The sequence below is a fragment of the Otolemur garnettii genome, unplaced genomic scaffold (genome assembly GCF_000181295.1).
Source record: "Otolemur garnettii isolate 467f Iridium unplaced genomic scaffold, OtoGar3 scaffold00035, whole genome shotgun sequence".
Taxonomy (NCBI): domain Eukaryota; kingdom Metazoa; phylum Chordata; class Mammalia; order Primates; family Galagidae; genus Otolemur; species Otolemur garnettii.
In genome coordinates, this window is record NW_003852430.1 from 4985196 (window position 1) to 5013051 (window position 27856).

The window sequence follows — 27856 nt, forward strand, 5'->3', positions numbered from 1 at the left end:
ATGTGCAAGAGATGGAACTTCTGACCAACAGGAAGAAACATCCCATTTTCATAAGCTCTTGAGAACTGCAACACACAGAATTAATTCTGCAAAAAGACATCAAAAGAGAAGTTAGTCGTGATTTGTCAGTTAATGTATTTGATATGTGCATACAGGTTATCATGCTAGAGACAATGCCTTGTGCATCAAGAAATAACAAAAGATACGCTGCATGCAGTCTTTGTACTGATCCCTATGTCCAGCTGCATACCCACCTCTTTGCTCATTATTGCTTTTAGCACTCTTCATATAATCTGTTAAATCTTTAAGATTAACTTAAAATGTCATTACTAATTACCTGCAGCTTTCCTTTTCCTATTATATATACACTAATTACTCATCTGATAGCCAGAGATCATGTTTAGTAAAAGTCAAACACATGCCAGGCAAGGTACAAAATGGTTTTTTGTTTTCGTTTTGTTTTGAGACAAAGTCTCACTCTGTTGCCCAAGCTAACACGCAACCTTGCTGATAGCAGCCTCAAACTCCTGAGCTCAAGTCACCCTCCTGTCTTAGCCTCCTAAGTAGCTGGGACTATAGGTGCCTGCCACAATGCCCAGCTACTTTTTCTATTTTTGGTAGAGACGAGGTCTCACTCTTGCTCACGCTGGTCTCCAACTCCTGACCTTCCGCAATTCTCCTGCCTCAGCCTCCCATAGAGCCGGGATTACAGGTGTGAGCCACTGCATCCAGCCACAAAGTGTCTTTTTAAATATGCACTTTTTTTTTTTTTTTACCAATACTGAAGAAACTACCAGGCTAGCACTATTAGGATTTCTGATTTCCCAAGATAACTGACCTTCTGTGACTTGTCCTAAGTCACATAACAAATGAGTTATGCAGCCGGGAGGTAAAGTCAGGCAACCTGGCTCCACAGCCACGCTCTGAACTGCTTTGCCACCTCACCTCCCAGAGGAAAAGCAAACTCTTAACCTCTTTAGCCACACAAGGCCCCAGTTCAGTCCTTACATTCTGAGCACATCCACATGTCCTACCCTTAGGGGAAAAAATTCAAGACTCTCAGCCAAAATGAATATTTTTGAGAGTCACGAAAATTAAAATCAACCATAGTATAGCATCATTATGGAAGGCAATAATCTTTAAACATATTATTATACCCTGTCCGTTACAGCCTTTCCAGGAAACCTTTCCTATCATGCTATAACCCCTAGGTGCCTGCTTTGCAGTTTCACACTAAAAGTAAAGAATTCCAACTCCACGAAGACAGGCAAACCTTCTGATCATCGAGATCTTGCTCTAGCTGTAACTGAGTCTCTAAACGTTCCACCTTGGTAGTTACTAATTCCTGTACGTCCAGGAAGCACTTCTGAGTCGTATTTAAGAGCCTCAGCAGTTGTTTGTTTTGGCTGGGAGACAGATCTTGTGCATATTCAGAAATGAAGAACTGCACGTCAAAGGCCGTGGCTTCCAGCTGCATTTTGGTGTGTCCGAGTTCTTTTATGACATTCTGTGAACAAAGCAGCACAAGTTACCCATAGAGAGCTAAGCCACAGAAATGTTTATATAAACATAACATATTTTAAATATGCTTCTTATATCAATGATGGAAAGGTTTATTGACTTTTGCGTCATTTGTCAAAGATCTACCTATTGCCTAGCAATAGAGGACAATAATAAATTATTTAAACACCAAGGTAGCTGGTATATTATTAAAAAGGTAAATAATCTAAGAATATTTTATCTTTGCCTGCATACTTAAAATGTAACTCTGACACAAGGCAAATTTCCAGCTTAGGTCCATTTAGCACATTGAAGGGAAACATCTAGACGAAAATATTACTGTCTAGTATTTACAACACCCACAAAGTTGTGGTAACACCCACGTAAGACTACGGGAAATTTGAAATATGAATTTAACAGGCCAGAATTTCAGTTTTCTGACTCCTAGAAAAGCCCAACTGCTGTCCATGAGAGATCCTGTTCAAATTAAGAACTTGAAAAAAAAACCCAGCACGCCAAGGTGAGTAACATATAAATACAGTCATTCACCGGGTAACAATGGAACAATGTTTCATTCAGAAACTGACCATATAGTGTCATGTTGGTCTCCTAAGGTTACAATACCGGACACACGGAGCTACAGCTGCCCAGGGCGTTTAGTACTGTAACAATCATGTCTGTGTCTTCCAGGCTTTCAGAAGCACAGTCTGATGTTCACATAAAGATAAAACTTCCTACTGATTTGCACTTCTTAATGCATCCCCATCCTTAAGAGACACATGACTGTACTACTTATACTGGTATGTATTTCTGGGACTATTTTTATATGACTAATTACTACCGTTTCACATCTATGTAACTATCACATAAATATAGATGAATATGAAAATAAATGAATATCAGTACAAATTTATTGATATAAATATCAATTTATATCAATATTTATTGATTGATAAAAATATCAGTATGAATCTCAACATGTCAGCAGCAGTTAAGAGTTTGATAAGGCATTTGGGATCATAGCAGGATGGCAGCCGTTAAGTTAGGATTATTTCACAGCCGTAAACAAACATCTCTAGAGACAAAGAAAGGAAAGAATCCCTTACAGCCTTAGCAAAGTCGTATTTTCTAAACACTTACTATATGAAATCTGTAGGTATTTTAGGTATACTATGTCATATCTGATACTTGCCTTGAGAAACTCCAAACTTTTCTTTGCACGTTCAGTGTCTTGACCATTCCCGATCTCAATATCCTTCACAGATTTGCTCTTCTCTGATATCCAATCCGAGAATGACTCAAGTTTATGTAGAAATTCTCCATGGGAAATTGCTAGTTTAGACTAGAAAATAAAATGGTGCATGCATTTCTGTCTGTCCCCCACATGTCAAATCTTTGTGCATAGTGGTTCTGGTTTACGGGTTTAATCTTATAAAAACAAAAGGCTTCATCTTATGACTAAAATCTCAAATAATCAAATTTTCTTCAAATATCAGAATTTGACATTTTATTCCTACCATTTCAGAGTCGATTGCAAGCATGATCTGTTTCATTCTTTCTGAAGACACGTTGCTGAGGGAAGAAAAGGAAGTCTGCAAATTCCGGAGGCTGACGCTCAATTCCTCCAGCTGTCCTCTGGGAAAGTCACTGGGAAGGGACTTTAAGAAATCTTCTGCCAACCTCATATCTTTTCTTAAAATAATAGCAATTGGAGCCAATCCCAATTCAAATGTCTGCAAAGAAATTGGTCTATTTAGATTTTCTATTTAATAAAAAACACAAGCATAAACAAGAAACAAAGCTCATGTGCTCTGCTTCTCCGTCCAAATCTAATCAGACTATCATTTATAAATAGGCAGCAGACAGCCCTTACCTCTAAGTGTTTAAGCTGATTCTTCAATGCTTCTAGACTGTTATCCAGAGACTCCTGGTTGTCTAAGGGGGGTTGCATATCCTGAAGCAAAGCCAAATACTCCTGCATTTTTTCAGTGTGCTGTAAACACTGCTGCAACTCACTGGAAAACTAAAAATAAATTTGGACAATTTTACTTCAACAGCCTTTATACAGATTTTTAAAACAAAAAAAAAAAAATACAGCAAGTGTTTCATGCAGGTATTTGAATATGAAAACGTCAACTTACTTGTCCCACTGAGTTGTCTCCAGAAGTCTCTCGTTTTGACTCTGAAATACATTCCAAATGGTTTGGGGAATTATTACATAGATCCCCGAGCTTCTCACTGCTTGGCAATGCTGAGCCATACCCAGCAGAACTTTCTTGGCCAGCTTCTTTCATCGTTTGTAAGTTAAGGGAACAGTAGTTTCCTTCTTTGCTTTTAAGATCACCGAGACCGTGTGGCTTTTTCCCCACGGTCTCAGAAGTAGCACATGCTTTTTGATTCAAGTCTCCAGCCTGCTCTACTTTTTCTGAATATCCATCAGCAAACAGCTTGTAGAAAATATTTTCAAGTTGCAGTGGAAGTACTTTAGATGCAATACCTCTTTTCCCTAGGTTATGCTCCAGTTGAGTTAGTTCTCTCATCAATTCAAATGCCCCTGGAATCTTCTGGCTATGCTGACTTTGCTTCAGCAGAGCAAGGAGAAGCTCAGACTTGAGATGTGCAATAGAATCGTCTCTACACTCCGCTTTTAGTTCCGATGAGATACTAACGGGGGAAACGCCAGTATACTCACTGATCTTAGAGTCACTGGGTGTAGCAGGTGCTTCATTTACCAACTGTGATGTGCTAATCTTTTTAATTAAGTTTTCAATTAAAATTCTACTGTCTGCACAAGCTGAAGTGTCTTCAGCCTCTTGAAGATCCCTATGACTCTCTTTCAACCTGCTCTTTAGGATATCCTTTACGTCCTCAACAAATACCTCAGATAATTCAGAAACCTGAACCTCTTTTCCTGGGGGTCTTGGAGACAAGGTTTGTTCCTTTGGTGGCTGGTGCTCGGTGTTTTCTTTCTCACTGCTTATTTCTAAGTATGAGTAGTCGGGACCTAACACATCACTGGACTTATTTCTACAGAGCTCGGACAGCACAACACCTTTTCCGAGGTCTTCCACCTTTTTTAGAGGTAAGTTTGAAGGTGTGGTTTCATTAGTGTCTAGTGTGAACTGAGAAATTTCTGTTCCTTCTTCTGAGATACTGTCCTTAGTATGACAGTCGTTAGGTGGCACCATCTCATTTAGAGGCAAGTCCTCTTGGATGCAAGTTGACCTCTCTTCTGTATCATTAACTCCTAACTGTAAATGTTCTTTTGTGGGAGGGGCAGCTATTAAGACACAGCTTGGGATATCTTCGTTTGGTTTTGGTAGGTCTTTTGCTGTTGTATTTTTAGCACAATGTTTTAAATATGTAAACAAATCAAGATCTTTTTCAGGTCCATCAGCGAATGCATGTTCCTCAGTACGTGTACTCCCTTCAGATGGTGGGACGTCTGAAGTAATGCCATCACCAAGCACTGTGGAAGCTGATGCATCAAAGATTTCTTCAAGATTCTCAGACAGAACGGGACTTTTACTAATCACTGTCTGTAGATTCTCTGGTTCGCCTGCAAGAGGTGCAGTTGCTTTTTTAAGCCTTCCTTTCTGAGTAAGTTCTTCATCGTTTGTGATTTGTGGAAATGGACTATTAGTTAAATTAAGACTGTCCCTTGTAATTTTACTAGGTAAAAGTTTGAGATACTTATTTTCTTCTGCTAAGCCTCCTGCAAGCACTTCTCTCTCATCCAGGTTTGTCTTCTGAACTGACGTCTCGTCTTCTTTTGGGGCGTCACTTTTGCTGACTCTCCCTCTGACTGGACCTCTTCCCTTTCCTTCAGGATCTCCGTCAGTGAAAAAGGCGAGGGATGAACAACGGCTTCCCTCAGCAGATTTCCCTATTAAATCAGGCTCAGAATAGATGACTTTATCAAAAGATGAGTCAACTGTAGGTTTTACGTTCTCAAGATACTCATCTCCACCTTTCACAAGGTCAGGACATTCTGGTTCTTGAATCAACTTAAACTTTATGTTTGTTAGATGATTACTTAATTCAGAAGTTGAACTGATACTACTACCTGAAATATTTACAGGGCTAAAGTCTTCTTCAGATTCGGCATCTTTAATGACAGGTGGCACTATATGCCTTAGTGTCATCTCATGATTCAACACATCTTCTTTGCTATTATCAAAAATCTCCGTTGTCCAGTCTGGAATGCTGCTTCTTTCTGTAACTAAGCTACTCAAATCACTTGATTCAGGATGTAAAACACTTGCACTTTGCTGTTTTTCTGAAAAACTACAATCATGCATTTCATCTGAGAGAATCATTTTATTAACACTTTGACTTCCATCACTGTTCTCCTTTTCCTTTACAAGGGAAGCACACAACTGGACACCCCCATCTTCAGCCTTGTCTTGGCAGCTGGGCTTTCTCTTCTCACCTCCCATTCCTCCTCCGCCTTCTCCTCCTTCAGCACCAACATTGTCATTACTCTGGTCATCAGAACCACCGTTGTCATCATCCTGATCATTACTGTCACACATATAGTCTCCATAACTTTCTTCACTTTGCACAGAATCTAAATACTCAGCATCAGATGAACTTTCTTGTCCAGTTACACACTCTTCTTGTCTTTCTCTCCAACTGCCAGTGTCATCAAATTTTAACGAAGCACTGAAGCTCTCCTTCGCTCCTGCGATATCATCATCAGTCAATGAGTCAGACTCGCCATCACCTTCACGGGTGTTTGTGCATTCCCCTTCAGTTTCCAGGAACCATTCATTCCCTTTGTCTGAGCTAAATGAATCCTGATGCATTCTTTGACTAGAATCTAATTCAGCTTTCTCGGTACCTGTGGGAAAATCCTGAAGACACTGTGCTTTGCCTGTCACACTTAAGCTACCAATTAGTCCCTCCTGAGGAACCACAGAATTTTCATTCTCTTTTGAAACGTCATACAAAACATCAGCTGGAGGAGTCATCCCATCATTTTCCTCCTGCAGTGTGTCATAGTCCTCAGGCTGCAGACAATCCCGATCGTCACTTTCAAGAAGCAGAGAATCGTGGTCATCATCTTCAAACAAGGGGGTATCGTAAAAGTCATCGTCACTCTCGGTATCTGTTCCCGAGTCGCTCTTCTGACCATCCAGCAGTGACGTTTCATAGTCACCAGCACTGACGGTTTCTTCGAGCAACAGTGCTCCACAAGCAGGAGCTGCACAGGGGCGGTCTTCTAGCCCAGCCTCACTTTGCTCATCTTCAGGTTTCTGCTGAGCAGCAGTGTGTACTTTTTCATCCTCACCAGAAGTACACGACGTGTATTTAACACTGTGATATTGCACTTGTGGAGTCCTACTACCAATATTTAAAGCTTCAGAGTGCTCTCCCTGCAAACTGATGTCAATAGCTGCAATTCCCAGAAACTGGTCTTGAAATCTTTCTCCCACTGTATGACCTGATAACATGGTTTGGTCATTAAATGGCAATGCAGAGGTGTCACGTGTATGTCCTCCACTTTCTGGGGTATGTGCCTCATTAAAACCTCCTGGACTGTGCCTCCATTTATCATGACTTAACAAGGCACTTAGCCTCGGGGAATAGTCAAAGATGGGGGAATCCTCGCTTGTATTTTCTTCATTCTCTGTTTTGTTCAGATCACAGAATCTACCCGTTTTTGATTTCACAGTAGGATTTGTTATCAAATCACTTGCAAAGTTTTTAATGTATTTAGAATGACTATCATTTGCATGTTCGCTTGTTTCAACTTGACTTTGATTTTTACAGTGTTCAAGTATGTTTTCAGAGTCAAGTTCAAGCACTCTAACTTCTGCAAGTTCAGTCTGTGTTAAATAAGACATGGGACTGGGACTGGGACTGTTAAATTTATGATCAGTTGCTACTATATTTGCTGGGCTCTCTGATTGACAAAATTCACTACTCATGATATGATTTCTCACCTCATGAAATTCTTCATTTGTGGCATAATTTTTATTTTCAGGGATCTCTTTACATTCGGGTTCTCTGCCATGACATTTATCAAAACTACTTGGTGAAACGGTACATTCATCCTTTTTGTTACGTGGAGCATTATTAAGAAACGTGCCAGGGAATTCCATACTACAGCCTTCCAGCAGCATACCGACAGCCTCATCCAAGTCTCCATCGTACAGCAAAAGCCTCTGCCCTGTGTTGGCATCCATATAGCTATTTATCATCAAGTAAGATAGGAATAATTTCTTAGTTTGTTCTGAGCTCTCCGTTGCCACTGCCTCTTCTCCATCAAAAACATCCTCTTCTTGTCTATAATCATGAACTGTAGATGGCTGGAATTTACAAAAAGAGAGCCATCTCCGGGCATTTTTACAAGTTTCTACATCTCCTAAATCTGGCATTTTATCAGGCAGTATTATATTTTTTAAAATCAATGCTGTGTTATTATCTATAATTCCCAGCTGTTTAGCAACATCCAAACCAATGACTTGAGAACTTTCAGGGATATAAAGAGCAGCTATCTTCTGCCTGCCATTCAGGATTTTGTAGGCCAATTCATTTGTAATCAACTCTTGCTGCAAGGATGAAGATGTGGGAAATATCTGACCAGAGTGGGGCCAGATGAGTCCAACATAGCCTCGCTGAGCCTCCAGTACCAGCAGGGCACTACTGGACGTGATTAAATCACACTGGACTGCTTCATCTACCGTTAAGCGCTTGGCGGGGTTTGAGTGGATGATTCCACCAGTTTGAACCTGGTACGTGAGAACACTGCTGGCAGTGTCTCTGTCAATCACCCCTTCTGCCACAGCTTCCTCAACGGTCATTCTCTGACCAGAGTTGCCATTGACCAGACCTCCAGAAAGAAGTTGTGCACCTAATAACCTAAACATGGTTTCACGATCTATGAGACCTTCGTGAGCTGCTCTTAAAATGCTTATGCTTCTTCCACATTTTAATGTTATTCGACCTCCTTCTTGTGGTCTCACAGGTAGGAGCCACATTCTGGAGTTTTCCTGTAAAACACTTCTTTGTACCATATCTGTTAGAGACACCTTCTCAGAGGTGCAGGGGTCAATGAGATCTTTGCACATATTTTGTCTTTCCAGTACTTTAGAAAATAATGCTGAGGAAATCAAGTTCTTTTGGAAAGCCTTTTGTAGGCTCAACTGTTCTCCTGTAGCTGGAATGACGAGAAAGCCTGTGGAGAGCAGTATCTCCAGAACTTTGATGGCCATGCGTTCTGATATCATGCTTTGAGCCAAGGCATCCAGGACTGGAATTGTAGAGGATGACACAGCAGAAATAATCTCCTTAGCTTCATTTAGTTCTTTGAGTTGGCACAGAATTTGCTCATCAATAAGTCCATGACTTTCGGCATCTTTGAGGTCAAAGCACTTTTTTAATTCTGGTGAAATTAGACCAGAAATCATGAGCTGTGTCTCAAGCAACCTAATCCCTGTGTCATAGTCAATGAGGCCTCTTAAAACTGCCTGAAAGATGGAAAGGACTTCTCCAGTTTTCTGATCAATGGTGCCTGCAATCACTTTATCCAGCTGAAAGGAAAATACAAAAATTTCAGGTCAGTCTGTCAGACAAGGGTGGGCAGAGTTTCATGCAACTTAGTTTGTTTTTTGTTTGTTTGTTTTGTTTTTTAATAAATAATACGCTTCAACATAAAAATCCTCTACTTACCAAGGTGCAGCAATGCTGTGAATGTTAGGCAGCTCAAATGCACAAGTGATCTATGTCAGTGATCTATTCAACAGCACAGGATGTGATAAAAGCTTTGAAAACAACATGCATCTGTGAATTGAAAACTTAACATCGTGTATATTAACAAGGTTAGTGAAGACACACAGAGTAGATGATGATAGTGAGGAAACACAACACATACCTAGAAGGCAAATCATGCTTTCTGCATTTGGGTGAGATTAGAGTCTAGTGGCATGAAAGAGAGAATCAAACCCCATGCTACTAATGTTTACAGCATAAGACTTCTTCAAAGACAGTCAAAAACTAAGAAACCAGAAAAACTGCTACATACCCCCAAACCATGACAAATTGTGTGGAAAGTAGTCCCAGGAGTAACAAAATTAAATATAAAGATAACTTTTTGAATGTTGAAAATTATATTGGGTGGGCTGATAAATGTACAGTCAAGTTTAGAAAGTTTAAGTGCCAAACTTCAAGAAGATGGTAAGGCATCCTCACTATAGTATGTGGCCTTGTGTTACTCAAGTAAGTCTCTGGCATATCTCTGAAAATCAAACAAACTCTTTAACACACCAATGCCACCTTTAGGGATGGACTCACAGGTCTTTTAAAACATCATATTTATACCATGTACTATACTACAAGAATGGCTTTTAAAGAGAAGAGTTAGAAAAATGAATGATTCCCTTCTTTTAACATGCAAGGCAGAGATTAAGATGTCACAGAAACTGATGATCAGCAAGTGTAAAACTGCATTTAATAAATACCAAAATCTCCAAACATTTAAATAAACTCCATCCATGTTTTATCCACGTACAAAACTCAGTCATTTCTTTATTATTGACATATACTTCCACATCCATGCAATAAAACGAAGCTTCTTAAAACAGCTTTACGTTCAAATCAGCATTACCTTTTCCTCTACCTTTGTATCTCCTGAGGTTTGTGATTCTTGGAGTTGTTTCAGAGATTCACTGAATAATAAATTATAACCTTCTTGAAGAGTTTTCACTTGTTTTTCCAGTTCATTTCTCTCCTCATCTGTCATTCTAGAATAACCAAGTATTAAATGGGGTAGTGCAAGTCTTCAAGCGATAAAGATGATACATTAGGTTCACTAACTTTGTCACTTGCTTATAAAATAAAATACGGCCTCACATACGTATTTCTCAAGTCTTGGCATGACTGTATAGCAATCTTTCCCTTGCCTGAGAACAGAACTGAAGGAAAGCTGTAAACTCAAAGTATTTGGGCACTTCTCTACCATCCATATTTCCAGACTAACAACCATTATTATCTGACAGAAGGAAACACGCCAGTGTTAAACCCCAAATGGAGCAGGAGCAGTAAGGCACCATTTCTCAAGACAAATTTAGTTTTAACTTAAGGAAATTAACCTGATTATCTCATACAAAGTCATTCTGGAATTATCCTGAAGAGGTCATCTAAAAAGAGCTTAAGAAAAGAACAAATTCCTTCCCTGACTGAGGTACTGATTGAAAGACATGAAGTGCCTTATTGCAAAAAGTAGGACCAAACGCTGAGAAATCAGGGTACCGTAAGTCTCACCTAAGAAAATGAAGAAGATATTTACACTGATTTTCCAAAAGGAAGTCGTTATTCTACCTTTCACTTATCCTACTTTTCACATAGTCTGCCTTTCATTAGCTACTAATCCTTAACCTCTTTGAACCTGTTTCCTTATCAAAAACGTATAAGGAAAATTGGTATCCTTCAAAGTTGTGGTGAAGGGTAAAAGTGACAGTTAATTAAGTTGCTAAGTTTATATCCGTTATGTTACCACATTAAGGAGATTGTGATTACTTTGAGTTTCATTTTATAAATCTCGATTCATTAAAACTTTCCATCTCCTTTTGAAGAACACTTCCCTACTCTGCATCAAAGAGATCATGACAACCAACATACTTGTCTCCGTGTTTAGCCAAAAAAATCTGCATGGTTTGAAGTGCTTCGGATAACTGTTCCTTCTTGGTTGATATTTCCTCACTGGAGATCTGTAAAGTAAAGAAGTTGCATTCAAATCCTTCCCTCGGAAGAGCTAAACAACGCTAGCTTTTAAAAAATGAAATAAGTTTTAATCAAGACCCAAATAACGGATGGGTGACCCAAGTCAATAACCTGTCAGTTATTAGCAGTCTCTGGGCCCAGATAAGAGAGTACTTGATTTAGGAGGAAGGATTCAGGAAAGCTCCTCTCTAGACCCTTTATGCCATCCTTTTTATTAGGAGATAATCATACAACATGATGTGGTTCACACATTTGCCCCAACCCAAGCATGGATAAAGGTGTCCTTAACGCCCACGTGGCCCAATGTTCAGCACTGGCCCACATCATCTTTACACATCACAGTATTCAAAAAGATACATGAATGTGGAACACTTCTTCCAAAGAGCACCTTTCTCTCCCTCGGTTCCCAAGGACAACACTCCTTTTGAAAAAATTATGATGAAAGTATTAATCTACAGGTACCCAAATCAAGAATAAATAACCTCTAATGCAAAGACCCTCCTTAGAAGGTTAGAGAAATGAAACTGATCTGTTTGGGGGAAAGCAAGAGGTCATAACCCTTTCTCCTAATGCTTCAGTGTTTCACTTCTGAATCTCTCATTTCGGAGATTAGCTGCCATTCTTTTAAATAAGCAGAAATGAGAGGCAATGTTCCAATGAAAAGATGTTATTTTTTTCTTCTGTGTATTCTACTTAGAGCCAACTTAAAATCGACTTTTCACAGTTATAGGTAACCATGAAGCCATAATGATTTTTGAAGAACACATTCATATCAAATTACCTTAAATTTCTTTTAACAAGAGGCCAAATACGCTTAGAAAGTCATAATTAAGGCCATTATCTGCATAAAAATAGTATCTCTCTACTTTGATGTGTATTAGGTCTAAATCTGACTGAGTAATCTATAGGATTTTAAACTATTGGAATGTGAAAATACAAAGGCTTATAATCCACATATCACAAAAGAAATCTGTTCTCCCAAGAAATCTTTAGAAAGGTTTATGTTCTTATTTTATTTGTCTTCCTATTTGATGAGAAAACAAAAGGGAAGACTGTATTTTCAATGAAATATGTGCATTAAATTTATGAAGGTTTTTGAATTAAAACACTGAACAATTTCTCATTTCTTTTGCACTGTAAGATATGCGGTATATAAGCATATGAGCTAATACAAATTTATTTCAAATGAGTCATATTTCAAGTGTATACTCAGGTCTGTATATTTCTCTAAGGAAGAACCCAAGATAGGTATGTTTGGCTCATATCACGGATAAAACTAGTCAAGACGTTGCCATTTTCCCCTAATCCGTCATGTTGACAAAATCTGTTTTAACTGATGACAAGTATGTACTGATGGAGAGGTAAGAGGGGCTGACAAATATTGAAATGTGGTGATAGGCCATGAAATTTCCAAATGTCAGGCAAGGGCAGGAAAATAATAATAAAGGAAAAAGATTCCTTGAGGAAAATGCTTATCTTAGCAGAAATTTGTCTCTAAAAATACAGCAGCAATCCCAGTGCTATCACCAGCAGCAGAAGCACTGAAGTCCCAAGAGCGGCCAGTGGTGCAGTCCAATGGAACACCAACATCTCACAAGCTGCAGCCTAATGTTAAATAGCTGGGACATGACAATGGCCCGCGGGACTGAAGAGTTCACTTGGGTAGGAGAAAGAAACCGGAATTTCTGGTGAATGACTGTAAATCCCTCCTCATGAAATAGAAAAGATGCACAAAAGCATCTGAAGTCAATACTCAAGAGTGTTAACAACCTAGTGTGTCATTTCATTGATCTTGAAACTTTTTATGTTTACATATTTATAATATGGAATGCACGGATAATCAAACAGGATGATTCTGCTCTTCAGCAATGTTCATGATAATGATCAGGAGGGAGATGTAATGCCGTATTAGCTTAGTAATAGTAAGGCCAATATAGAGAATTCAGGCTGGAAATCAGAGATACCTTCTTCTGCCACATACTGGCCTTAATTTCTTGGGCAAGTTACTTAGTCTCTCTGCCCTCCATTATAATTGCTTACAAAAATGGGAAAAATTACGGCAAAGGATTAAATGTTATGGTAGCTGGACTATACCAACTTAGTAAAGTCTACCCGCTGTCATTAAACCAGGACCTCTGTGAATACCTTTTGCTTAGAGAAGGTAGATTTTCCAGCCTTCTCTCCATCTTTCAATGTCTTGCTGATATTTGAGACCCATTTCTGTAATTCTTTGGCTTTATCAACATGTTCTTTCTTTTCTTCTTCCAGTGACCTCTGACAAGTGTGGTGGTTAAAAAAAAAAAAAAAGACATTCCAATAAATGACTGAGCTATTAAATGGACCTCTCCGTATAAAACAAAAAGGTAAAAATGCTTTTTTCATCACACACAGGCTACTGAAATATTTTATTTGCTTAACCATGTTTAACATGTTACATAGCAGATGTATCCCCAAAACGTTTATAGTAGCAAAGAGAGCTGTGACAAACATTCCTCAGTGATTGGTCCAGCCTCCCAGCTGTTCCATCAATAGGACAAATTCAAACGTTCAACTTTATTCATGAAGCAACAGAAGATCTTTGAATCGCTGCCTTTGCATTAGCGTTATAATCATGAGCCCCTTGGCAGAAAGATAATCAGAAAACGGAAAGATGAAAGAATAGAGAATGTCTACGAACATAAGAAAAATACACAGAAGGAAGACAATTCTTCTCCTCCTCAAACACACAATGCACTCACAATGCTAGCTTTTAATTCCAAACTCTTAACTAGAAATGAGAAATGGTGGTAAACTTTCTAATATGTAAAGAAGGTCATTATAAGCATATACGGGAAAACTCAAAGCTTTTTCGGTTTTTGGAGCAATCTAAAACACCGCAGCCTCATGGAGATGGGAATGAGTTTTTGCATCCGTGGCTGCTTGGTGGGCTGTTTCAGGGAGTGCAAGGTATCACTGACTAAATGGGAACCCTAATACCAAGCTGGATCTATTTGGTGAAAAGGAAGTCTAAAGAAATGACGCTGTGAACTTGCTGCATTTCATCAAGCTTATGCCATATTCTAGGTAAAACATGTTTATTTCAGCATGGACAAGATGCAAAAAACTATTCTCAAAGCTAAATGAAACTTTTTTTTTTTTTTTTTTTGCAGTTTTTGGCCAGGGCTGGGTTTGAACCCACCATCGCAGGCATATGGGGCCAGCGCCCTACTCCTTTGAGCCACAGGTGCTGCCCCTGAAACCATTTTAAGGGTGGCAAATCTTCCGTTATTTTCAATTTAAAACTTACTCTCTTTTCTGAGCAATAAGTTATTTCTAGCTCTCAAGAAATAAAGGGAGTATATGTCACACAATCAGCTGACGTCACATGTTCTGGACAGACAGCATGAACCAGCCGGCATCATCCCCTGTACAAAGTTAGTTAAATACGTTCTATTAGGAAGAATAGTAGAGGCTAGAAATTCCTGTTATCAAGGGTTCTGAGACTTCTAACAGCTTGAGTCCAGTGTGGAAATCAAAATCAGCTTTTTCTAAAGCTTCTTTATATGTCAACTTTCTTTTTGTCTGGGGACATATTATATTTCTGATGTATGACTTTTGATCCTTGAGTTGTGTAGCAATGAGGACATCTATAATACCTACTTGGAGAGCCTCTTCTATCGACAACTGAGAGTGAGCCTGTGGCTCTATCAACCCCCCGGTCAAGTATTGAAATTCCAGACATCGGAGTCCCATTTCCTTACTTATGATATTTGCATTCACAGCTTCCATCACTGACATCATTTTCTTAGTGACGGGATGGCCAATCCCCGTGATTACTAATTCACACTGTCGCAATTGCTGGGCAAAGCCCTCATCAACTAGGCCTCTATGTAAAGCTTCAGCTACTCGGTACTTTTTGCCAGTAAGAGGATCGATGATCCCCCCTGTACTGACTTGGGCTTCAAGGCATCTGAGCGCAGTAATCCGGTCAACCAAATTTCTACGGGATGCCTTCAGCACAGAGATCCTTTCCCCCGTAGCAGTCAGCCAGTACCCTGCAATAGGACTACGCAAATCCTTCTTGGGAACTAACCGACTGAGCAAAGAATCAGCGAGTTCTGTAAGTGTGATGAGGCCTTCCTGATGCTTTTTGACCATGGCTTTGTCAAGCGTTCCCTGCTCTAAAGCCTCATCAATATTGAATTGTAAGCCTGTTTTGGTATCGGTCAGCATATGAGAAGGATGCCCATAGGATTCAAAAAATGTGGCTTCCTTCCACTGATATTGCTGCCCTGAAAGTTCAAGATATACACTTTTTTCAATTAGGTTTCTCTGAAAAGCCTCATATGCAGTCAGTTCTGCTCCTGTTTTAGTATCTACTACAGAAATTTTATGAGTTTTCTCTACATTGAAGCTGGAGATGTCCCTCTCCCCAAATGGAAACAGAAGGCACTGGCCATCTATATCAAATACACACATTCGCAGTAATTCTGAGTAGTACAGAGCTTGCTTGTTATTGGGATTAGGAAAGACTCTTGCGTTGCTGGATGGCTCGTGTAAGAACTGTAAGATGGCATTATTCAAGAGCCCCTGCTGCAGAGCGATTTCTGGAGGAACACGAATGCCCCTCAGAGGGTCAATGACACCCCCACTGGCAATCTGGGCCTCTAAGATATGTTTGCCTTTTTGTCTGTCAAGCATTCTATTTTCCATAGCTTGAAACACTGACAATGTCTTGGAAGAACATGAATATCCCATGGCTGCCTTCTCTGCCTCAAGAAGCCTAAGTCTGAATTCAGGGTCAATCACTCCTTTCAGAATTGCATCTTCCACAGAGTACGTCTGACCTGAAACGGGATCGATTATAAACCCTGTTGCGGCCTGAGCCTCCAGAAACGCCAAAGCCATCATCTTGTCTATTATGATTCTCTTGGCTGCTGTGGAAAATGAAATCTTTTCTTTTGTAGATTCTAGGTAAAGCCCTGCAATGGAGGTGGCTTTTGTCAAAAACTTGCTGAGCGTTTTCTGAACTTCTCCAACAGTCTTAAGACCAAGTCGCAGCTGCTCAATTGTTCTCATGTCCAGAAGCTTAGCTTCAACCAGCTGCCTGGCAGTGACACTGTGCCTGAGCCCCTGGAATTGAAATTCATCATCCCTGACTGAACAGGCATAATCGCCGTCCGAGTTCTGGACTGGCTCTGGCTCTAAGCCTTTCTTAAGGAAATCTCCTCTCTTGAGTCCACCAGATGCTCTGCACCCTTCAAGCATCCATTCTTCAGCACTGGGAACTGGGTTCTTTCCTTGTTTTAAGGTTGTGACTTCTGCATGTATATCACACTGCTTGTTCTTAGCTATCTGTAACAGGAATTTATAAGATGTTAAAAGTCACCTAAAGAACATTGTCACTTTACCCTTCTCAGTCCAAAACTAATTTCTTGAATTAAAAAAATGAGATAAGAGAGAAAAATCTCAAACCAAGGCAGGATCATGAATAATAAGGTGAGAGTCTGAAGTATACTGTATACAACAATTGAAAGTATTAAAATGGTATGTTTAAATAAGAGTAAGCTGGGTACAGTGGCTCCTGCCTATGATCCTAATATTAGGGGAGGCCGAGGTAAGAGGATCACTTGAGCTCAGGAGATCAAGACCAAGACCTCATCTCTACTAAAATAGAAAAATTAGCTGGGTGCAGTGTTGCCCACCTGTACTCTCAGGTACTCAGGAGGCTGAGGCAGGAGGATCACTTGAGCCCAGGAGTTTCAGGTTGCTGTGAACTATGCTGATGCTACTGTACTCTACCCAGGGCAACAGAGGGAAGGAAGGGAGGGAGGGAGGGAGGGAGGGAGGAGAAAAAAAATTGAACCAGCTGTGGTGGCTCACATTTGTAATCCCCTGTAATCCTAGCACTCTGGGAGGCAGCCTTGGGTGGATTGCTTGAGCTCAGGAGTTCAAGACCACCCTGAACAAGAGCAAGACCCCATCTCTAAAAACAGCCAGGCATTGTGGTGGGCACCTGTTGTCCCAGTTATTCAGGAGGTTGAGGCAAGAAGATCACTTAAACCCAAGAATTTGAGGTTGCTGTGAACTGTATGACACCACGGCACTCTACTGAGATAAGACAAGATAAGACTCTGTCTCAAAAAAGAAAAAAGATTGAGATGAAATTTAGCCATTGAATATGTTAAAAGTATTCAGTTCTTCTACCATTTTTATAGTCGTGTTTTCAAAACGTAGTTCCTCCGATATAACAGTATTCCCACTATATGTATGTTTACTCTCCAACATTCAAAAATTAAAGAATGGTAATTTATAACAAAGACTCTGGTAAAGCACTAGAAGAATCACCACATGATTTTCCTGTCAGAACTACCAAGAGCCAATCCCATTAAGAATTGTTAAAAACTTAGTCGAGGAGAGAAAGGAAGTAAGACAGGAGGCTTGCCGTGAGGAGCTGACATGGTCTCAGAACACGGAGTGTACCTCTAAGGGCGCCAAGAGCTTCACCAGCTCCATTTCACACTTGCTGTCTTGGTACTTAGCAGGTGGTCTGGAACTGTGCAGGGTCTGATCTCTTATCTTCTCAATTTCTGACAGTCTGGTGATAGGGTTTGCCTCGTCAAAAGTGATCTGTAACTCAGTGCTCGTCTGAGAAAAGTACTCCGAGTAACACTGCTGGCTTTTCTCTTTCTCCAGGGGCGCCCCTGCCGGCCAGAACTGGACTTCTTTTGGTCTTTGTTCAACAACCCGACGCTGACACTTTTCTTCCAACTGCTGGGGTTCTTGAGCCCATCTCAACAGAGGAGACCTGGCCGTCTGGTGAAGGCGTCCGGGATTCCTGGAAGAGAGGTCTCCAGGTTGCTGACACTCCTTCGCCGTGGTCTGGAAATCCGGTTTGACGGTGCCGTCTTTGGCCGTGTTCTTTCTTTGGATTTCACACTGGAGCAGAACCAGCTGATGCTCATGTTCCTTTATCTGTTGGTCCATCTTGTGCTTCAGCTGCTCGACCTCCCGTTTCTGAGCCATCAGCTCCTCCTCCAGCTGCCGGCACTTCTGGTAATGGTTGGCCTCCACGTGGCGCCCTCGTCGCATTTGCTCACGGTACTGCTGAAGCTGGTTTTCAAGCTCTTTGATATTTGTTTCACACAGCTTAGCGTTCTCCTGAGCTCTGACGTTTTCTTGCTGAAGAGACACAAAGTCAAGCTTAATGCCGGAGATATCGTTCTCCGTGATGACTTTGGACTCCATTAATTTTTCCATCTTTTTCCGAAACTCCTCGGCTGAATGTTTGAATTTATCAGATTCTTCCTGAAACAGAACCATCTTCCTGTGGGTCATCTGCTCCTCTATGGTCTTCAGGTGCAGTTCGTCCTGTACCTTCTTCAACCTATCACTCAGCTCCTGCACCTGAGCTTGCTGCAGCTGGACCTTCTGCTCCCCCAGGCGCTTTTCCTCTTTGGAGGCGTTCAGCTCCGCACTCAGATTTCTCACTTCTTTCTCGGTATTCTGGATAATAATGTTCTGCTGCTCACACTTTTGCTTAAACTCACTTACTAGATTTTGGCTTTTGGCCAGGTCCTCTTCCAGGCCTTTAATTCTCCTCTGGAAATCCTGTTCTGTTCTGGTCTGTTTGTGCAAGTGTTCGTTTGTGTTGCGTAGCTGCTCTTTGAAGCCATCTGCCTGGATTTTCAGTGTTTCACATCTTTGCTGGATAGCCTGTTTCTCGAAAACCACTTTCTCTGACTCTGTCTGAATTCTCTGCATCATTAATTTGGTTTCATTATTCCGCCTCGTCAGCTCCTCTACCTTTTGTTTTAGCAATTCTGCACACTGATTGCTTTTCTCTAGTTCTTCATTAAGCTTTTGGATTTTGTCATTATTTTCCTTTTCGGCTTTGATATTTTGAAGCAGCCTCTCGTGGCTTCTCTCAAACTGTTCTTTTAAATGATCTGATTTTCTCTGGCATATTCGTAGTCGTTCAAACTCCTGCTCGCCCTGCAGACAATGAACTTGTGAATTCAAATGCTGAATATCCCTCTCAGCCATGGTGTGTGCCCTGGTGATTCTGTCCACTTCTTTCTGCAGTTTCCCTTTTTCGTGATGAAGAGATTCTAATTCTAACTGGTAACTGTGCTTTACTTTCTTGAGATCATCGGCTTCCTGCATGGCTTCTTCCGCTTTCCCTGTGGTTTGGCTCAATTGCCTGTCAAGTTCTCGGAGTTGTTGGGAATACTGTTCCTCTGCCTGGTTTTTCCTTTCCAACTCCAACTTAAGACACTTCAGTGTATCATTTGTTTCATCCAGTTTATCTCTCAGCAGACGAGCCTTTTCCTCAGACGAAGTCTTCTCGAGCTGCAGGGCGCTGAGCTCATACTTCAGCTCCTGCATGTCTTTTTCAGCCCTCCTGTTGGCCGCTGTCAGGTCACGCACCTGCTGCTGGAGTTGGGCCGCTTTCTGTTTATCGTGATCGTTCTGAAGGCCGGTCGCTGCCCTGCACGATGCAGCCTCAGTCATCGCACAAGTCGGCAGCGCATTTTCTCTACACGAATACTGAATTTCCGTTATTTTCCTTCTGGCTTCCAACTCGATTTTCTGCTTTTCTTGCAACTGTTTCTCGGCTACCTGCTTCTGAAACGCGAGGTCTTTTTCCATCTGCTTTATCAGTTTCAAGAGTTCTTCCTCGTTATCTCTCTTCCTTCTTAATTCATCCATCAACTGATGCTTTTGTTGCTCCAAATCGCTGAGACTTAAATCTTTTCTTTTAAGGTGATCTTCCAGCGTTCTCCGGGTGAAGGTGTTTTCCTCCAGCTGATTCCGGAAATTTAGCAGGTTCTTCTCCACGGCGGCTCTCTTGGCCTCGGCCTCCACCGTGAGCTGCCTCACGCGCTCCAGCTCCCGCTCGGCGGCCTCCTTCCCTCTCACGATGGCCTCCAGCTCCCGGCGGTACTGCTTGGCCTCACTCTCAGCCCTCATCTTCTGCAGGGCGATGTCTTCCACGTTCCTCTGCTGCTTCCTCAGTTCATGTTCCGCAGCCTCTCTGACCTTGGGCAGCTCCTCCTCGGCGCGGGACTTCTGCTTCTTCAGCTCCGCCACCATCTCCTCCAGCTCACTTATCTTCCCCGTCAGCTTGCTATTCTCAACCATTGTCGCCTTCTGGCGCTGAAGCAGATCTGAGTATGCCCCATGTTCAGAAGTCTCCTTACACCTTTTAATCTACAAGAGATGTTTTGAAAGCGTCAAACCCGTTCTGTTCAAATTTATCTTACAATTTGCATCTGATGCATAACATACTTAGAAAACCACGTGAGCCCAAATGCAGGAATAAGCACTATCACCACCACCGGCACCACCGTCGGAGCAAGCGTCAGCAAGGCAGCGGTAGGAGACAAAGAACAACCCTTCGAGACAGGTTTTCAGAAGAATCTTATTTTGTCCCTCGGGAATAATTTTATTTAAAAAATTAGCTAGTTCGGGATTTTTTAGCAAGAAGGGACCTGACAAAACATACAGCACGACTCCAACCTCTTCCAGGTAGGGAAATTGAGATGGGCGTGTTAAACGACTCTGTAAACTTGTGATGGGTGAATGACATGATGGGCACTAAGACTCTCACGACGTTTCTCTTTCTCTTCTTGCACACAACACAGTGTCCTATGAACTAAAAACAGATAAGACACAGGAACTGAACGACGCTGAAGAATTCAGTTTCTTTATCTAGCTTGATGCAAACTAAAAATGATATTTACATTCTCATGTTTTATGGTTAAAGAAACAAAACAAAGAACTTTAGAGGAGACAGCCAAATTAAGAAATAATACTTAACATGGGGAAAAAGGAAAATGTATAAAGACTTGAAAATTTTCAAGTCAAATTCCTTACGTGTTTATATTTGCCATATGACGACAATTATCATAATCAGAATTGCTAATGCAAAGGCAGCCCCAGTCCCTGCTGGCTTTGGAAAGGTGTGCTTCATGTACTCACAGATTTTGTTGTTGTTGATAATGACATGCCTCATACGAATCCACCTTGACAAGTACCTTTAGATACTCCATAAAATAAAGATATCTGTTAAATATAATAGCTTCTTTCAAATATACTTAGGGCTTGTGCTTCAATTTGTAAAATAAAATACAAAAACACCCCCTTTTTACTCTACTGATGATAGAATCAACCTCAGCTGGGAGGAGTACACGTTATAGTAACTACAGCAGGATCAAGGTTAGTGCATGATTACAATTTAGTTATCTTTGTTAGTAACATAATGTTGTTAGTTTTGTATCAACTCGAAATCACAACAATTAGAAACAACTTAAAAAGTAGCAGAGACATTATTTTGGATAACAAATTTGTTTTCATTTTCAAACATGAAGGAGTGGAGGGGGCATGAGGGGTCACGGTGTATGGCACACCGCTGGGGATAGGACACAGTTATAAGACGGACTTTATCTAACAAATGCAATCAGTATAACCTAATTTTTTGTACCCTCAATGAATCCCGAACAATTAAAAAAAAAAAAAAACTTATTTTGCTTCCTCTAATTCCTTGGTCCCCGATCATTTCCTCAGAATTCTTATTCTGAGAATGATCTCAGAATTTCCTCTGCTAGCCTAAATATAGTTTCTAATAATAATTCATACAGAAACAAACCTTATCACCATCTGCTAAGCTCACTGCTCTATCTTCTTTATTTCAGTATCAGGGTCAACGCTTTGTGACTCTGAAGCATTTTATCTACTGAAATATTGAGTTTTTCATATTTTTTAGGAGACTACTTCTAAGAGGTTCTTTTTCAGTTTATCAAACCACCTTTAAAACTTAGCTAATGCTAAGAAGTTTTAAGACTTTTTTTTTCTTCCTGGTCAGATTCTCAGGTTAAAAAAAAAAAAAAAAAATGAAAATTTCCTCCAAAAAAAAAAATACCTGTTGTTGAACCTTCAATATCTTAAGTAAAGGCAAAGTGACTTGTTAATCACCTTGTGTTGTCTGGATAACTCTTGAATGTTCTAGCCAATGTAAGAAAAACTACTAAGAATAATAGTCCATTTGCTGATTTGTTTTCTTGTAGATCTCAAACTTATTTGCATAAAAAATAATTTCTTCATGTTTTCCCTAGTGTTCTTCAAAGTTGTCCTTTAATCTTAGTGATTAAAATCTAATAATATTTAATCTATTTTGCTCTGAACACAGACTTAAGAACCTCTTCATCATATCTACAATCTATTACAGATATTCTATGGACATTTCCCTAAATAATTTGGTATTACTTCTGAAGTTAATTTGCATTTATGCTGAATTTATATTTGTTAAAATAAATTCTGCTCTCAGACCAAGGTTTCTCATATGGATCTTTAAGACTTAGTTTCAGAAAAACTACACTTTTGAGCCTAAAAGCTGAGCTATGAACATCTTTCCAAAGACATTCTATGAATATGATCCTTGATGGTGGTCTTATTTTCTATTTCAAATTACAGTCATTGCATGTTCTTCCATTAACTATATTGTTTTGATTTTCAATTAACTATAAATCTGTGATATTTCAAAAGATGATAATAATAATTTGCATATATTTTAGGTCTTCTAAAATATCTTCTGTTTCTTTAATTGCTAGTATTTTGCCTCATCAGATAAATTGAGCAAAGTAGCCCATACATATACAATCAAATTTATACTATAAGAAGGGAAAAAAAGACTTAAAATTATTTTATTTTATATCTGATTTCTGCATATACAATTTAAAAGATCTGAATATTATTTAAAATAGTATAAAATTTCTCAAAAACTAAAAATGTAAAAAAAGGGGGGGATTTCTTTCATAGATAAACATTCTCATACTCCTTTTTAAGCACAGAGGAAACTGGTTATAAAGTCTTGCATTTAGCTATGTTAGTGATTTAGCTGCAGAAATCTTGACTCTGAACAGACTAAAATAATTCACAAAAGTGTTGACATTTTTACAAACTAAGAAGTAACATCTAATAGATGTTTACTAAGTCTTGGCTCTCTTATATGAATGGAGTTACACCACACATAATCACCTTCAGAATTTCAACAATAGTCCAATTTAAAATGGCTGATCCCACACAATTTATTTGAGCGTTCAGGGAACTACTTTCATCTGTTCTGAGCAACAGAAAGCATATCAAGATAATGAAGCATAGCTTAATCCCTTGAGCATTAAATACAATAGTCTTTTATGACAATTGGGGATTTTCATAAGTAACTCCTCACTCTTTCCATTTCTGAACAGAATTTTTAAATTCAGAACCCAAAGCTCCAAAAGTTCCAACACTAATTCCTTGGAACTAATTCCTCGGTCTCCAATCATTTTGGTGTGAATTTCCAAAAGTCCTCCAAATCAGAATCATCTTTTTGGCAAAAACAAAAATAAAACTAAGAATTCCGTAATTCTTAAAGAGTAGTATTGTTTTGTACGACACCTACTACTTTCAGGTTAATGTCTCCTTACTATATTTATTACTTATAATAATTTTAATTTGAAGATGTAAATTAATTTTCAATGCATAAAACAAATGCATCCAGTAGTATTTCTATAGACATCATAGTAGCAGTAACTATACTCCAAAGAAATACTTCTGAGCTGTGAGAAAAATGAAAAAAACTCTCCCACCTGCCAATATTTCATAATTTAAATAGGTCCATTTAGGAAATTAACCCTATCCACATTAGAGTCCTGAACTGAAAATTTTTAAATGCCTTTGTATTTGAGAGAATCTTAAAAAGAAACAAAAATCCTAGGCCTTTACTCATTTTCACTGTAATTTTGTTATTAATTTACTTGTGTAAATTAATCTGCTATCAGCCACAAAAATTTATCATGAAACCTTTTCTGCTTTCACAAACAATTCTGCGGTCACTGTTCGCGTTGAGCTCCTTTTTATTTATCTGTTTGTGGTTAGCAATTACCTCCTCCTCTTCCAGCCTCTTCAGTGAGTCACCAGCAAATTTAATATACTGTGTCATGAGAGTGACCAGAGCCGTGTACCGAGTCCTCAGATCCATAAACTGCAAATAAGGAGAAAATAATAACATAATCTCCAGTTGCCCTTATTAAATTGAATGAACTTTGAATAATAACTATAATACCCACTAGGCTTTGGAACAGTAAAGGATACAACTCCCCAACAATATATAGGAATGAACTCATTACTGTTGTGCAACCACACTAAGTAATTTTCTTCTAAATTTAGCCATGAAGCCCAATTTATTCATCTCTAGAGTTAATAATCCTGAATAAATATGTTTTAAAGATTTTTTTTAAACCCTTAATAATGTTTGGGTTATAGACTTTCTGTCTGGGATGATGGAAAAGTTCTGGTAATGAACACCAGTGATAGTTACATGACACTATGATATACTGAAATGCCATTAAATTATACTTTTAAAATGTTTTTTTTTTTTTGCAGTTTTTTGGCCAGGGCTGGGTTTGAACCCACCACCTCTGGCATATGGAACCAGCACCCTACTCCTTTGAGCCACAGGCGCCACCCTAAAATGGTTTTATATTCTGTTGTATTTTACCACAATGAAAATAAATAAAATCATTTTTTAAAATGTTGTTCCTTTTACCTTCCTTCCCTGCTCTCTCTCATACTCTTTTTACCTCTTGAATAATGAGATCTGCGGAGCTCTGCAGTCTTCGGCGTTTCACTGGAGATTTCTGTTGTGAATCTACCATGGCCCGGTATGTCATTGTTTGTAGTTCATAGTCCTGTAGAATGGGGTTAGAAAGATAAATCTAATTGAAGCAAGGCACTAAAGCTTCATGCCTTCATGATTCAACACTGATAATTAGAACCTAGTTCCACTGAATTAACTTTACAAATGAGTCACGTATAACAACCTTTTGATCAAGGGTGGACCTTATATAGGACAGTGGTCTCTTAAGATCAAAATGGAGCTAAAAATTTCCTATCCCCTACTGAGATCACAGCATAACACATTACTCGCGTGTTTGTGGTGATCTGGTGTAAACAAACTTGCCATGCTGGCATCGTATAAAAGCGTAAGACATACAATCATCTACAGTACATAATACTTGATATTAGTGACCATGTTACCATTTGATGTATTTACTATATTATACATACTTGTTTCATTATTATTTTAGAGTGTATCCTTTCCACTTACAAAAAAATAAATCGACTGTAAAACAGCCTCAAGATAGTCCTTCAGGAGTGCTACTGCCCCAAAGACCTTCCGGAGGGAAAGACATGCAGGTGGAGACAGTGATGGTGGTCTTCGCCCTGTGTAGGCCTAGCCTCATGTGTGTCTTTGTGTCTTAGTGTTTAACAAAGAAGTTTAAAAAGTAAAAAAACTGTTTGATATAAAATTTCTAAGCCTATAAAGATATTAAAGATATTTTTGTATAGTGTGTGTCAAAGTTTTAAACCATGCTATTACAAAAGAGTAAGTTTTAAAAAATTAAAGGCTTATAAAGTACAAACAACAGTAAGCTAACTATAATTTATTATTACTTTTTTATTTCCAATTACCATGAGGGTACAAACCATTAGGTTACAATGTTTGCATTTGTTAGGTAAGGCCCCTGTTGCAGTTGTGCCCCTCACCTAGGAAGTGTGCCATATAACCTTAGGGATAATTTATTATTGAAGAAAAAACATTTCTTTTTTTACCAGTTAGTGTAGCCTAAGGATACAGTGCTGGCAGTAACATCCTAGGCCTTCACATTCACTCACCACTCACGGACTCACCCAGAGCAATTTCCAATCCTGAAAGCTCCATTCATAAGTGTCCTATAAAAGTGTACTATTTTTGATCTTTTATTGCCTATTTTTACTGTACCTTTTCTGTGTTTCTGTACATACACAAGTACTTACCTTTGGGTTACAATTGCCCTCAGCACTCAGTACAGGAACATGCTGTACAGATTTGTGGCCTTGGATCAACAAGCTGGACTACTCAGCCTAGGCATGTAATGAGCCATTCCATCTAGATTTAAGTACACTCTGTGATGTTCCCACAAGCATAAAATCACCTAACGACAAATCTCGCAGAGCCTATCCCTATTGTTAAGTGACACATGACTGTACTGCAAAACTACGTTTTTAGCCAAGCATGGTGGCACATGCCTATAATCCCAGCTACTCAGGAGACTGAGGCAGAAGAATCCCTTGAGTCCAGGAGTTCCAGGGATCAGTGAGCTATAATCACACCACTGCACTCCAGCCTGGGCAACAAAGTGAGACCTTGTCTCCAAGAAAAAAACGAAACAAAAAAATCCTATATTTTTAGAAATCTATCCAATCCTCCTGAAGATGCTTTTAAGGTGTGAATAACATCAGAAACATTCAGGGTGGTCAGGTAATGTCCCACATTTCTTTGGAAGCTCACAAAAATTTTATTACAATATCCTAGTTATAGGCAATCTCCCTTTCTTCCAGCTAGGGAATGGAACTGTGGATCTGGAAGGCTAAAGCTGAGACGTTGTCAATGATGACATGAAAAGAGTAAGAAATGTCCCCTAAATGAGAAAGTGAGAAGTTCTTCCATGGAATATTCTAGCAACATTAAGGAAAAGAAAAAGAAAAAAGAAAGAGCAGAAGTGATTCAAAAACCAGCTTCAGAACTCTGTATTCATTCTGGTGGATCTGGGGTGGTGCGTGTTGAGGGGTGCACACAAGCTTACACACACGTGAGATGCCGAGAAAGAGCGTGAATGAATCAGGACTGTTATTTGACTATAATCTCACAAAGAATTATTAGATAACGCATCAAAAAAAGTTCAAATGAGGATTTCGTCTTTTTACCTTTTAACACAGAGTGAAATGACTTGTATGACTTTGAAAGTACACTGTAAATTATACATCTAAATGTTAAATTTGTCTAAAGCAAATCAATCTTACCTTCACTGTAGCTGAGTACTGTTCTGCGTATTTTTGACACTCATCCATTTTGCTCTGTTTCATTTCTATTTCAGACACCAGCATCTATAAACACATATAGTTTAGAAGAAAAAGGATAGGGTACTATATGCAGTTCTACCACCTAAAATCCTCAGGAACTAAAAAATACCCACATTACTAACAGTATAGATCCTTAGCCCTTTGTAGTTAATAGGCAATGTGACATGTGGGTAAATAAGGCAAGACAAACCCACATAAAAAACCCACCATGAGCACAAAAAATCACTGAACTGCACAGGAATTATCCACAAGCAGATTCGATGCCTTTGGCCACTCCCTACTCTCAATGAAAAAAGAGCTAGAAAGTACTGGCCCCTGAAGTTAGAACAAAATTCTCAGCTTTCTGTCAAATGTGATACTTTAATTTTCTACCACTAACCATTTTTATTTATTTAGGAACCCACAAAACTAGAGGGGCCAGCAAAGTACCAAAGAGCTTTCCATACCTATGATTAAATGATCATTAGGACTTTGAAAATCATGAATGACCAACTACAGGCACAACCGTAGTACAAGAAACTGCTTTTCCATACCTTTTGTTGATTCAACTGTGTGGCTAGGGTTTTACTATTCTCAGGCTGATTTTCTTGAATTTTTCTCTGAGTAGTCTCAACCTGCTGGATCCAGTCATCTAACGGGTGATAGGTATCTCGGTAGTACTTCAGGGATTTGCCAATGCCCTCCAAGTCTCGTAACCTAAGAG

The 27856-nt window shown here is 39.4% G+C and overlaps 1 protein-coding gene across 9 annotated transcripts in view; it reads right to left on the reverse strand.

Moving 5' to 3' along the window:
• The window catches only part of DST (dystonin), a 480961-nt gene that overhangs the window by 136192 nt on the left and 316913 nt on the right, over positions 1-27856 (reverse strand). For 4 of the 9 annotated variants that reach the window (XM_023513157.1, XM_023513155.1, XM_023513156.1 and 1 more), the window contains 12 exons: positions 27687-27849; positions 27094-27177; positions 24831-24938; positions 24134-24232; positions 13372-13500; positions 11125-11213; positions 10112-10247; positions 3642-9038; positions 3374-3523; positions 3018-3233; positions 2693-2842; positions 1274-1507 (listed from right to left, as the gene is read on the reverse strand). In XM_023513157.1, the coding sequence (XP_023368925.1) occupies positions 1274-1507; positions 2693-2842; positions 3018-3233; positions 3374-3523; positions 3642-9038; positions 10112-10247; positions 11125-11213; positions 13372-13500; positions 24134-24232; positions 24831-24938; positions 27094-27177; positions 27687-27849 (6955 nt within the window). Of the gene's footprint in view, positions 1-1273; positions 1508-2692; positions 2843-3017; positions 3234-3373; positions 3524-3641; positions 9039-10111; positions 10248-11124; positions 11214-13371; positions 13501-14446; positions 16561-17688; positions 20419-24133; positions 24233-24830; positions 24939-27093; positions 27178-27686; positions 27850-27856 lie in introns of those variants that run through there. The other 5 variants (XM_012805072.2, XM_012805073.1, XM_012805074.1 and 2 more) reach the window with 2 other exon arrangements.